This window comes from Salvelinus namaycush, chromosome 13 (assembly GCF_016432855.1).
Source record: "Salvelinus namaycush isolate Seneca chromosome 13, SaNama_1.0, whole genome shotgun sequence".
In the NCBI taxonomy this organism is placed as follows: domain Eukaryota; kingdom Metazoa; phylum Chordata; class Actinopteri; order Salmoniformes; family Salmonidae; genus Salvelinus; species Salvelinus namaycush.
Window position 1 is genome coordinate 9,283,269 of NC_052319.1, and position 14,282 is coordinate 9,297,550.

General features: G+C 39.4%; 2 protein-coding genes across 2 annotated transcripts in view; one reads left to right on the forward strand and one right to left on the reverse strand.

The window, feature by feature from the left end:
- The window catches only part of dars1 (aspartyl-tRNA synthetase 1), a 32,956-nt gene extending 32,189 nt beyond the window's left edge, over nt 1-767 (forward strand). The window contains exon 18 of the mRNA XM_039006711.1: nt 87-767. Coding sequence (XP_038862639.1) covers nt 87-178 — 92 coding nt within the window. The 3' untranslated portion in view covers nt 179-767. The remainder of the gene's footprint in view (nt 1-86) is intronic.
- Nucleotides 768-1,713: 946 nt separating this feature from the next.
- On the reverse strand, nt 1,714-13,292 carry LOC120057844 (protein lifeguard 3-like). The gene is made up of 12 exons (XM_039006308.1): nt 13,260-13,292; nt 11,775-12,006; nt 11,568-11,638; nt 11,400-11,464; nt 11,221-11,274; nt 11,039-11,089; nt 10,899-10,938; nt 9,303-9,340; nt 9,093-9,180; nt 2,579-2,674; nt 2,370-2,423; nt 1,714-2,253 (listed from the first exon to the last, which is right to left on the reverse strand). The coding sequence occupies exons 2-12, from the start codon at nt 11,983-11,985 to the stop codon at nt 2,104-2,106; spliced, it is 918 nt and encodes a 305-aa protein (XP_038862236.1). The 5' UTR covers nt 11,986-12,006; nt 13,260-13,292; the 3' UTR covers nt 1,714-2,103.
- Between the last annotated feature and the right edge of the window lie 990 nt (nt 13,293-14,282).

The following is a 14,282-nucleotide window of genomic DNA, read 5'->3' on the forward strand; positions in this document are numbered from 1 at the left end:
CTTGGCCTGAAAGACGTTGTCAAGGTACTCTAAATATACTCATTGTAAGTGCACTGTAATGCTGACATGTGAATTGTTTCCCTCAGGACTTGAGAGAGTCTGCATGCTCTACCTGGGTCTTCACAACGTCCGCCAGACCTCCATGTTTCCCCGTGATCCCAAACGCCTGACCCCCTGAGTGGCCATCGATCGCCATTGGACACAGATGCAGGACATGGGGAAACTACATTTTAATCTCCAACACACCAGACAGAGGAGACATTAGTGGCACAACACTGAAGTGCCACTGTGATTAACAAGAGAATAATAGATAATCAAGCCAGGCTACGACAGTTACCAGTATTCAGTTATAGAAAATGACACGGGAAGAAATAGAACCATAATATAAGGGATAAATAATTTTAAGACATTATATAAGTGGAATATGATTTAGAGATGTAATAACTTAGAATTAGCTTGAGTGCCTGTCTGTTTCTGCTATCTTGCCAACTGCTTATGGACTTGTCATGCCATGTTTGGCTTGACAATGGAGTAGGCAAAAGTACAAACAGTTTCCAGGCTTCCCTAGGCTCACCAATAGGGATAATAAATCTGTGTTTTTAATGTCTAACACTTTTCTATAGGGTTTATCAACTTTGATACCAGTCTTTGTCAGAGTACAGAGGTATGACTAATAAATAGTCTTGGTCTGGTGACATAATTTTTAATTATTGCAGTTTTTAAAGTAATTGGAAGAAAAAATAAATAAAAGTACTTCCAAAAGCTTGTTTCGCTTTCCATCTTTGCTCTCTTATTTCAAAGACAATCCTTAGTTTCGGGGTGCATACATCTGTATTGGGTTACTGGAGTCCCTCGGATATCTCGATCGCTCAAGGAGCCACTAACCAAGTCATTGAAAACAATGGGGGGAAACAACCCCTATCATATTCTACACGTTCTTTGCTATGGGTAATGTGCTAAGGAGCTTGCTTTGTTCATCACTATAAGCCCTGTCACTTGAGAAACATTCACGTAGAAGTCTTTTGATTACCTTTCAGGAGGAATGCTGTCATGTTTGAAACATTTCAGGGTTTGTTACATTTTGAAATTGGTGGACATTAAGTGCTTTTTGTAAGGAAAAGGGCCATAGTGAACTGGCACAGTGTATGAAATCACCCATTCTCAGTAGGCTCATAATTGGAGAAGTTCACACACTAATAATCTGTATAAGAGAACATGCCTTTTTCATTACTTCCCATCTCTATGCCATCCTGATTCAGTTGGGTTGAAAAAGTCCCCATGCAATAATTGCTTTCTCGCACAAAAACTGCATGACAAACAGAACCTTATGAGATATTGTCTTTAATTATTGGTTCTGATAATCAAATGTATATCAAGAAAAGTTAACTTTTCTACAGTTATCACATTTCCAATTGAGGAAAATGGAAGCGATGTTAGAATATACTGTCATTTGTTTTATAAACTGGGTGGGTCGAGCCCTGATTGGCTGACAGACGTGGTGTATGTTAAAACATATTTTTACTGCTCTAATTACGTCGGTAACAAGTTTATAATAGAAATAAGGCACCTTGGTGGTTTATGATATATAGCCACCACGGCTAAGGGCTCTGTCCAGGCACTCTGCGTTGCGTCACGCTAACAGCCCTTAGCCGTGGTATAGGCCATATACCACACCCCCTCTGGCCTTGTTTAACTATAACACCACCAATGGATGCATACAAAGACAGTTTATTGAGACATTTTGACAATGCATTAATTATGTTTTACATTCTTACAGTTTAAGGAAAAAGGCAACGAAATGTATTTTAAACATATGTAGGTCAAATCAAATGCGATTCAGACAATCATGTATGCATATTGCATTCATAACTTACAAAATCATCACATAACCAACATCCATTCTGGGAATAATAAGTAAATATACTATAAATATATAATCTTAATTGAAAGTTTGCAGCACTCTCATAGGGTTATGTTAATGGAATTAAAAGACAAAAAAATAAGTATAATTTACAGTCCTGTATGAGCAGCAACAGTTTGAGGTGAAAAAATACAATATAAGTAGGATCTATCCACACTAGGTCGTATGTCATCCTCCTGCCTTTAATCTGTGGAAGCCCCAACTAGTTGCAGGAGGAAAATGAAGATCTGGACAATATCAACATAAAGTGAAAGTGCTCCAAAAACATACTCCTCTGGGCTGATGGAAAGTTTGCGGTTTCCGATGAGAAGCTGGGTGTTGTATGCTAAAAACTACAAAATAAAAATGGTTAATTTCATACATACAGGTTTGGTTCAAGAGAAATGAAGAAAGTCACCATTCTATTCCCTTTGATATACTGAGGCTTTTCAAGAAAAAACAAACTCACCAGGGTGTAAACGACAGCTCCAATTGCAGCATAGAGCATATGAAGCCATGGGACCTGTGAGTGAAAGAAAACACAGGACATTTTGTATGTATAGGCCTTCATTTCTCAGATTCGTGCAAATAGAGACAATCAAAGAGCATTAAAATGTGAAAGATGCATGCATATTACTATTAATGCAGTTCAACTTTTGACCAAACTGAGGCACTTACATATTTAAAGGATAGTACGATGGCTGTGATGATCCCAGTAACCAAGACTACGATGGCAAGAATACTGAAAAGTCCCCCACACGATGTAAAATCCACCTGTCATAAGCATAGACATACAGTTGAAGTCGGAAGTTTACATACACCTTAGCCAAATACATTCATCACAATTCCTGACATTTAATCCTAGTAAATATTCCCTGTCTTAGGTCAGGTAGGATCACCACTTCATTTTATGAATGTCAAATGTCAGAATAATAGTAGAGTGATTTATTTCAGCTTTTATTTATTTCATCACATTCCCAGTGGATCAGAAGTTTACATACACTCAATTAGTATTTGGTAGCATTGCCTTTAAATTGTTTAACTTGGGCCAAATGTTTCAGGTAGCCTTCCACAAGCTTCCCACAATAAGTTGGGTTAATTTTGGTCCATTCCTCCTGACAGAGCTAGTGTAACTGAGTCAGGTTTGGAGGCCTCCTTGCTCGCACATGCTTTTTCAGTTCTGCCCACAATTTTTCTATAGGATTGAGGTCAGGGCTTTGTAATGGCCACTCCAATATCTTGACTTTGTTGTCCTTACGCTATTTTGCCACAACTTTGGAAGTATGCTTGGGGTCATTGTCCATTTGGAAGACCCATTTGCGACCAAGCTTTAACTTCCTGACTGATGTCTTGAGATGTTGCTTCAATATATCCACATGATTTTCCTACCTCATGATGCCATCTATTTTGTGAAGTGCACCAATCCCTCCTGCCGCAAAGCACCCCCACAACATGATGCTGCCACCCCCGTGCTTCATGGTTGGGATGGTGTTCTTTGGTTTGCAAGCCTCCCCCTTTTTCCTCCAAACATAACGATGGTCAGCAGCCGAAAAAGATCGCCAATTGGGCGGGGGTGGGAGTCAAAAACTATATCCTTCTTTAGTAGACCAAGCGTGGAGGGGGAAATATCAGACACATTTACCGAATCAGAACCGATCAGGACTATTCAGAAAAACCTCTGATGTAGGAGAGAAGAATAGACATAAGCCCAGGAAAGATGAGTTCCTAATGGAAGTGCTAGAAGACAGAGCCACTAGAGATAAGACAGTGAGAACAGGACTAGGGCAGACAGAAAGGGAAAGTCAGAGGGAGGGAGAAAGGGAGAGAGAAAATGTTTCAATTGTAATAAAGACGGACATTTCGCTAGAGAATGTAATGAACCTTGTTGACATTGTGATAAAATGGGCCATAATCACCGCGATTGTAAACAGAAACCTTCCAGCAAGGGAGGAAAGGGAACAGATAGAAATAATGAGAAATGTTATAATTGTAGCCAGAGCGGGCACTTTGCCAGGGATTGTGAGGCACCGTGTAAATATTGTAACAAAACAGGACATAATAACCGAGAGTGTCTAACCAAGAAGGATAGAAAAGGTTTAAATTGCGATGAGACAGGACATGTCGCCCGGGAGTGTAAGGCTCCCTGTAAACATTGTGACCGAGTAAAAAAAAGTCAAGCGAGGAAAGGAAGAGAGAGAACTTTTTGGTTTGATTGTTTAGGTAACACCAGTGGATTTGAAGAGGAAGTTAACGTATTCTAAACATTATAATCTGTTTCCATTACGTGGAACCATGTCCGGTCAGTAAAGGGGATTGCAGGTTAGTTAATATTATTTTAAAGGGACAGTGCACGTTAATCACAGTTGTGGGTATCTAATGAAAGGATATTCCTATTAATAATTTTGGGAGACTGTCTGCAAACGGACTGAATGGGTTTCACATATGACCAGTGAGGAGAATAATTTAAAAGGAATGATTATTAGGTTTTGTTTGTAGTCAAAGGTTGGATTTCTGAGTCCGGGTAGTCTGACAAAGTGGTTTTTCTGGGAAAAGGAATGCTACATTGTTTTTCTTTGGAAATGTTTTCCGGGGCTGTTAATCTTGAAGGGAGCGAGTGAGACAGAGGCATGTTTCTACCAAAATTGCAAAGGCCTGGATATGTTTGTTTTTAGCCTTTGGGTTTGAGGATGTTTCCATTTTCCTAGAGAAACGATTTCTAAAAGGGGTACACACATGTGAAATATGAGAAGTTTTATTTTCTGAGTTTTAAAACACGTGAATTCTTTTGATAAGGGAATGTACTGGGAACCTGGGATACAACATGTAAGAAATTGTTTGATGGTTTTTCTTCAATTTGTCTAATATAGTATGGAAAACGAATGTAAAAGGGTGGTATGACTTGATCTCTATCATGGCTTTCCCTTGTGGTCTGATCAGCCTCATGGGAGGGCCATTTGGATGGAGAATTAGAGGTAATTTGTGATACTGATTTTAAGGTAAATTGAGTAATTGATAATTATGAATAAGTTTATAGTTCTTTTACATAGTGTAATTTGAACCAATGAGAAGAAAGAAATGGCATAGCCTTGGATTAATGGTAGATTTATGTTAAGTATTTAGAACATAATCCAGGCCAACAGGACAGGGATAAATTACATTTGTGTTGATTCCGAATTATTGAGAACACAGAGATAACCTTAATCAACCTATGTAATTACTTTAGAGATGGCCACCATAGACAGGTAATCTTTCCAAAATCTATGAGTTCAGACAGTAAGACACTTAGTCAAGATTTGGCAACAACCCATATAATTGACAGACAGAAGAGGAAGCAAAAAGGGCTGTCGGAAAGCCACACCCACACACACAGATTCTCACTTGAAGGAGGAAATTAGTATACACAAAGAATTACTGCAGGAAAGTCAGCTTCGAGCCACAGTTAAGGAAGTTACTAGATTGGCACAAAGGGAACCTCTCTATTTTTACCTAAGTCATTGTTTAGATGTGATCAAGATTGATACATGGGCGGAGCCAGGTATCAACAGAGGGATGAGGGCCTAGTGGCCTATTGATGGCCCAGTGGCCTAGGCAGGATAGGAAAGATGTCGTGGCCTAGTGGCCTATGTGATAATGAACTACTAATTAAAAAAATACAAAATAAAATTGTAATAAATAAGCTAGAATATTAGGTCAAGATATTATCCCTAGAGTGGTTTACTAGGATATATGTCTTTAAATAATGGATGACATTTTAGCTAATCAGGTAGAACAAATAAAATGCCAGAGTTAGGGACCAGAACAAGTAGACAAGTAGACATAGAAGTTGAAGATATACTAGCAGAACCCACGAGAAGACTTTCTGGTAACCAAACCCGTATGTCCAAGATTTTGTGTCCAACAGGTGAATGACAGGAGAAGGTGATTCACTCAATCCAACCAGGAGACTGGGAGGGGGGGGGGGGGTCCAGTCCCTGAGGAGAATAGACGGGAAGCAGCCCCGTTGGGAAGGCCCATACCAGGTTCTGTTAAACCACCGCTTTGCCATTAGAATAGCTGAGAGAGTCACTTGGGTCCACGTTACCCACTGCAAGAAGGTATGTACCCATATAAGCACTGCTGATCACACAGAGTTAGGAGAAGAACCGAGAACCAACAGGGTCCGGGGGTTACCTCCTTAAACGAAGATTTCCTACCCCGACAGTTCCTCACTGTGTGTGCTCCTAGAAGTGTGAGTATGGGGTGGTACCTAGCAGACCGACTAAGGGCAGGAGAGGGTTGGCGGTTTTTGGGAAGAGTAGGGGCTCTGAGCTGCATCCTAGTCTTTGAAACCTTTCTGATACATCCAAATCCACCACCTGCCGGTACTAATTATATGACGCCATTGTCATGGATAAGAAGTAAAAGATATACTATATCATTCACTAATGAGTTACTAACAAAATAAGAAGATCAAGATGTAGGATTTAAGGTAAACATTAAACAATTCCCTAGGAAAGCAAATAACTGTACAGGGATTGGGATGGCCAGATTGAAGTACTCGGCCAACCCACCTCGGTTCACTTTAACTCCTGATGAGTGCCAGTGTTAAAGATACAAGGATGGCACCGAGAACTTAGATGATTTGAATAGCTGAAAGGTAATCGTTATGTGACGGACTTAGGTTTGGAAGGACAGGAGACAATTCTTAACCTCACAGCACCTATAACTGATGTAGGGTGGGTTCATACCAGCAAAGGAGGCATACGACAGAAACTACCAAAAAGGGTGGTCAGGAAATTGCGCCCCGGGGTTATTGGTCCAACCAGTTCGAGTTAGTCATCAGAGGTCAGTTATAGGAGGCTAAAGTAGGTACAGGAGGAGTTTTGACCAGGATGGGAGTTTAGATGGATGCTATTGGCATCCTCAGGGAAGTTACAGATGAATACAAAAATATGGATCAAATAGGTGAAGACTTAACAACTACATTATATTGGTGGTTGACAATAAATACAAATGTGGATTGGATTAATGACATCTATGATAAGCAACAGAGATTCGTGAATGAGACTGGGGATGCAGTGAAGGGTTCTCTGACCAATTATCCGCCACCTCCCTCATGGCCTGGTAAAATAGACTGACTCTCAATATGTAAATTGGCAGAAAAGGGCGGGGTATGTCGAATGATTGGGATTCATTGCTGTACGTTTATTTTTTAAATAACACAGCTCCAGACGGATCAGCGACCAAGGTTCTGGCAGAGAACTAGGGGTTGGATAATTCTCTTACAAATTGATTTGACAGTATGTTTGGGAAATGGAAAATTGTCATAATCACTGTGTTGTGGGCCACTTTCACCTGTATGAGTGTTTTTGTTCCGTGTGAATACTGTTTGATTCTGGGTGTGAAAGGTCTCATTTCCAGGACTCTGGAGAAATCGATGACACTACAGATGATGAGATATGGACCGATTCCGAGCTCTGACCAGTGGAAAGATGAATACATGTCCCCAGACCTAGTAGATGGACCCGGCTCCTTCACATACGAGGAGCCTAAGCTGGATGAGACAATTTTTAATGTTTAGGTTTTTTAGGTTGTTTATTGTTTTTATGTTTAGACTATTTTTTGATGAAGAATGCAGACTTCCAGGCCTAGGGGAAGACTCTGTGTATTTTAATTATGAGGAGCCAATGGTAGATGAGACTGTTTTCAATGTTTAATTAAAGGCTGTTTATTTCATGAAGATTATGATGAAAATCCTAAAACGAAAGAGTTATAATTGGATTAATTACAGAGAACAGTCATTGATGAGGAATCTAATGTAAATACATGTATTGTTTTGGTATATTCTTGTATAAAAATGAATGTTTACATATAGTGTTTGATATGTCAGGATGAATTATTTAGTCATTAAGGGTGGATTGTTAAGATATTTTATCAAGGTTTAAGATAAATGATTAAATAATTCTACCCAGAAACGTAACCATTAGGATTAGAGGATATGTAGCATGGACAAGGGGTAATTAAAAATGATAACCATTGGGGAAGAAAGGAATGTATGTGTGTGCCGAAAGAAAGCAAAGAGACTCCTTAACCGATGTTTGAACCGACCCAGCTATAACTCTGTGGATCATTAACCTATGTTTGAACCGACCCAGCTATAACTCTGTGGAGATAAAATAAGACAGCGAGAGCCCCTCCAGGTTTTCCGTATCTGGGGGGGACTGGAACTGTCAGCTGAGTGGTAATAAACTGTGGTGAGACTTCAGGGGATAATCCAAATATAGTGTGTAATGTATGTGCATTAGTTTAAGAGAAGGGATAAAAATAACTGTTTAGTATATGCACAGGAGAGCTCTCTCGAGAATAAAGCTATTGATTAATTTGGAGACTGGTATTTGTCTATTTTATGCAAATAAGAACCTTACAAATTCTTAGAAACGGACAGAGTGTTTGCTTTGTTATAATTGAATTGGTTAACAAACACATAGGAATAAAATTCCTCTATCACCCACTGGAATTGTGATCCAGTGAATTATAAATTAAATAATCTGTCTGTAAACAATCGTTGGAAAAATTACTTGTGTCATGCACAAAGAAGATGTCCTAAACGACTTGCCAAAACTATAGTTTGTTAACAAGAAATTTGTGGAGTGGTTGAAAAACAAGTTTTAATGACTCCAACCTAAGTGTATGTAAACTTCTGACTTCAACTGTACATGTTCTTCACAACATTGGTCAAACGACAATCATTAAGGTACACAAATGACCCAATAGTTGGAATGTTGCATTTACATTTTTTTTTTATTTAACCTTTATTTAAGTAGGCAAGTCAGTTAAGAACAAATTCAAAATGACAGCCTACCAGGGAACAGTGGGTTAACTGCCAGATTTTTACCTTGTCAGCTCTGGGATTCGATCCAGCAACCTTTCGGTTACTGGCCCAACGCTCTAACCACTAGGCTACCTTCATATGAAAGGTCTACAAAAATTAACAACCATGGAATGTGCACAATAAACCCAGGGAATCAATGTATGCTATTTATTTAGACAATCGATTACATAAGGAGGAATTGAACAAGATCTTACCCAAAATGTCATGAATATTTAAAAGACAGTCGCCCATTGTAATCCTAGACAAAAGAGTCATTTGACACTGACAACAAAGACAGTCTCACAAGCTAGGTTCTAAAGAGGCAGTTTTTTATACACGTACCTTAGTTTGAAAGCAGAAGATGGTGACAATTATGCACACTATTGCTGTTATTCCAATGGTCAGAAACACTGCTTTTGTGTCATAGTAGCTGCAAGAAATGCAAAGTAGATTGAGTCACAAAACAAACATTACTACTTCACCTTACATTAGTATTTCTAGTCGTATTATGTAAAAGAAAAGAAAAAAATATATGAAAATTCTATAACAAACCTTGATATTGTTCCTGTCATGTAGGACATGGCCAGTGTCTAAAATATGACATATAAAACAATAAAATCATAACATATCTATACAGTAATGTAAAGTCAGCAAAAAAAGAAACGTCCTCTCACTGTCAACTGCGTTTATTTTCAGCAAACTGAACATGTGCAAATATTTGTATGAACAAAAGATTCAACAACTGAGACATTAACTGAACAAGTTCCACAGACATCTGACTAACAGAAATGGAATAATGTGTCCCTGAACAAAGGGGGGTCAAAATCAAAAGTAACAGTCCGTATCTGGTGTGGCCACCAGCTGCATGAAGTACTGCAGTGCATCTCCTCCTCATGGACTGCACCAGATTTGCCAGTTCTTGCTGTGAGATGTTACCCCACTCTTCCAACAAGGCACCTGCAAGTTCCCGGACATTCCTGGGGGGAATTGCCCTAGCCCTCACCCTCCGATCCAACAGGTCCCAGAAGTGCTCAATGGGATTGAGATCCGGGCTCTTCGCTGGCCATGGCAGTACACTGACATTCCTGTCTTGCACAGAACAAGCAGTATGGCTGATTTCCTGCGTGGTGGCATTGTCATGCTGGAGGGTCATGTCAGGATGAGCCTGCAGGAAGGGTACCACATGAGGGAGGAGGATGTCTTCCCTGTAACGCACAGCGTTGATATTGCCTGCAATGACAACAAGCTCAGTCCGATGATGCTGTGACACACCGCCCCAGACCATGACGGACCCTCCACCTCCAAATCGATCCCGCTCCAGAGAACAGGCCTCGGTGTAACGCTCATTCCTTCGACGATAAACACAAATCAAACCATCAACCCTGGTGAGACAAAACCGCGACTCGTCAGTGAAGAGCACTTTTTGCCAGTCCTGTCTGGTACAGCAACGATGGGTTTGTGCCCATAGGCGACGTTGTTGCCGGTGATGTCTGGTGAGGACCTGTCTTACAACAGGCCTACAAGCCCTCAGTCCAGCCTCTCTTAGCCTTTTGCAGATAGTCTGAGCACAGATGGAGGGATTGTGCGTTCCCGGTGTAACTCGGGAAGTTGTTGTTGCCATGCTGTACCTGTCCTGCAGGTGTGATGTTCGGATGTACCGATCCTGTGTAGGTGTTGCTGTGGTCTGCCACTGCGAGGACGATCAGCTGTCCGTCCTGTCTCCCTGTAGCGAAGTCTTAGGCGTCACAGTACGGACATTGTAATTTATTGCCCTGGCCACATCTGCAGTCCTCATGCCTAAGACACGTTCATGCAGATGAGCAGGGACCCTGGGCATATTTATTTTGGTGTTTTTCAGAGTCAGTAGAAAGGTCTCTTTAGTATCCTAAGTATCCGTCTGTAAGCTGTTAGTGTTTTAACGACCGTTCCACAGGTGCATGTTCATTAATTGTTTATGGTTCATTGAACAAGCATAGGAAACAGTGTTTAAACCCTTTACAATGAAGATCTGTGAAGTTATTTGGATTTTTACGTATTATCTGTGAAAGACAGGGTCCTGAAAAAGGGGCGTTTCTTTTTTTGCTGAGGTTTAGTTCCATTATGTGTTAAGACATGATATAGAGATTATTTTTTGCAAGCATTACTTACAAAAATGGCCAGCAGCACAAAGTTCCAAGGAAAGCGTCTCCTAAACAAAGATTATTAAGATCAAAAGATAAATATCATTATCTGATGTTTAACGGTGTACTGTTGTATGCAGAGTATAAAGAGGGCATGGATAATCTTACCCTGGCCCTTTGCAGCAGACAAGAAGGCAGTAAGTGACAAAATAAACAGCGCTGGAAGAAAAAGATGCCATTATTATGATAGGTCAAAAATATTGCTCATGTTTTATTATAATATATAATTCAAAAATAATGAATGAGTAATACATGTAGTTAGGAACCTTAATGGAATATGAAGTACTTACAAAGATGCCCAATACACGGCTGGGTTCCTAATGACAAACGCACGGACTTCCTCACTGTAATATAGATAAAATGCTAAAACGTTAGCATTACACAAACAGAAAAATAAAACAGAAAAGACCTCACATTGATATTACATGGTATGACAGAGATAATACAATGCCACACTGTTGACACTTACACAAATGTAAACACAGCCACAATTGATACAGTGACGATGAGCTGAGCAGCCAATATTAAGTACACCTGTTCCAACACAAAAAAAGGGTGAATTCTGTCATGATCACAGCCAGTATAAGTAGACTGAGTGATTAGGAAGTCGATGTGTAAAAGGTATAAGATCTCATACTTTTCGGATGAATGCATGTCGAATGGAAATGCTTTCCCATGCTGTAGAATATGCAAATTCATCGTCTTCCACTGCATTAAAGACATGAAGTCAATAATGACCAAGTAAAACTATTTTGACAAACTTCAGATATTAACAGTATATATTTTTTATATTCTGTTACATAATATGTCATATATTATACTGTACAGTAAATAGCTCCAGAACCTGTGTTGGAGGTGGGCATTCCTAGAGGAATGGAATAAGGCATCCCAGATGGAGGGTAGCCCAGAGGGTACCCTGCTTGTCCTGGGTATTGTGCTGAGGACTGAGCAGGGTATGGTCCATATGCTGGTGGGGGCTGTGGGTAGTTCCCATGCCGGGGCCTGGGGCCATGTAGTGCATCTTCATAGGCTGGAGGGAAATCCGACTTTGACATTATGACATGCGATATGGGCACCTTAAGAGGGGGTAAGAGGGGGTAAGAGGGAAACATTATGCCGCGTTCAAAACAACTGCGAACTATCTCCGACTTCAGTGCGTTCAAAACAACTGGCGGGGGAAAAAAGAGCTCAGACTGGGAAAAATCGTTTTGAAGGGTGATCCAACTCAGAAAGATTTGACCTCGTTTTTTTCAGAGTTCCCAGTTGTCTTGAAAGCACCATTAGACCATGCCAATGACATCACATATTTTCTTCCCACAACGCTATATATCCATTTTCAGAAATGTTGGTAAATTAGCTTTTGTTGTTTAAATAAACTATAAAAGAGATGTGTGTTTTCTCACTATCTAATCATGACATGATGTTCAATGACATATAGCCTATGTGCTGTATTTGTTAAGAATCTATCACTTGATGGGTTCATTTCTCAGAGACCAATAATCCTGTTTTTTTGCTAAATGCTATTTGTTCGCCTCACTCAGAGAAATAGGTAGTAGCCTCCTACTAGATTTTGCACAGTCCAATGAAACAAATAACTACATTTTTTTATAAAGAACTGTACAGATGATACATTTGTGACATGAATACAAAAAATAAAAATGTTTTCAATATTGTATACAGTAATATCTGTACGTAAAACATTTACATTTTAGTCATTTAGCAGATGCTCTCCCAGAGCGACTTACAGTAAGTGCATTCATCTTAAGATAGCTAGGTAAGACAACCACACATCACAGTCAAATGTACAGGATAAGAACATTCCATTCCAGCTAAACTATGGATAGGCCTATATTGTGCAAAAAAAATCACATGTTCATACACATCTAAAATCTATGAATAAAAAAATCTGAGAACAGTAATATTTTACATACACATGAAGGTACCCATAAGCAATAATTTCTGATGAAAAAACACAAATGTTAAATTTTTGGGGGATATTGCGTTTTGGAAATACACTATGACTAGCAGGGTATTTAAGGTTTAACATATACAGCCTCGGGAACTTCAGATAGGGACTCCTGCATGATTCAGATGACATGTTTGATGTTAATAATGACATCAAATTTACCACAAATACCCAGCAGACCACACTGTCTGGCATGACAAGCCTTCTAGCATCAACTGTATAAATGCGTATAACACCATAATAATCGTACAAAATGTGAGTACAAAATAGCCATCCAGATTGTTATAACAAAGTCTGAATTAAATTTCATAACGTAGTTTCGACTAAAACTTAGCAAAAACATAAAGACGCATGTATACTCACCAAGTGGATTCTGATGAGATATCGATCTGCGATGTAAAACACCTAACGGTTAAATGGTTTGATCATTTAGCTTGGTCAAGTCTGGGACACTGTTCCTGTGTCGCCTACATTTCACGGAGTTGTAATGAGATCTTTACCCAACATGCCCCCTGCTGATGCACTCTAAATTTGTAAGAAAAAAAGTGTGGTTATTTTTGTTTTGTTCCAAATGAACAATTATTTAAGTTTTAAGGCCTGTCATTAAAACCATTATTTATTCACCTTTATTAAGACATTTTGAGACCATTTGCTGGATAAATTATTTTAATACCTATCCGAATAACGCAGGATTACAAGATACATTCCAATAGGCACTACCAAATAGCAACATTTCCGCTGAAGTTACACTGTAACAATGTGTCAACAATGTTTCATAGTTCGATACAACATTAGTTACATGTCATACTAGTAACTTAGGCGTCACTAGGTATCGCTGTTTGGAAACAAAGTGCGACACAGGCCCAATTCCCGTCGCTAGTTCCTACTCTCATGTTTATTTATTTGAAAGGAAAACAATGTACACAATTTTGGCCAAAGTTCCAATATGTTCTATTAACTGGTAGTCTTGTAAACATCACAATATGTATTGCATCCAAATCGTTTCAGATACTTACTGCAGAAGTGGAAATAACAATTAGGCGATAGTGACCGAAAAGTGACTGGGCCCATAATCACCCAACACCACGAGTCTCGAAAAACAGACCCGAAGCATTTGAAAATTGTGGGAACGCGGATGTCTAGACTAGAGACCTTTGGGTTTAGTTGTCAGTTTCTTTACTTGTTTGTAGGCTCTTGACCTGTCGGGTGTAAACTGTATGTGTTATCAATATTCAATTAATATAACTGACTAGAAACTACATTCAGACTTGGCTATATGGTTCGCAATGACATGGACAATACATGAAAACGCCTATAAGGACACGCCTGACGCCCAACCCTATATTTAATTTCAGAATGTATAGGTTAGGGTTATGTTTAAGGGTT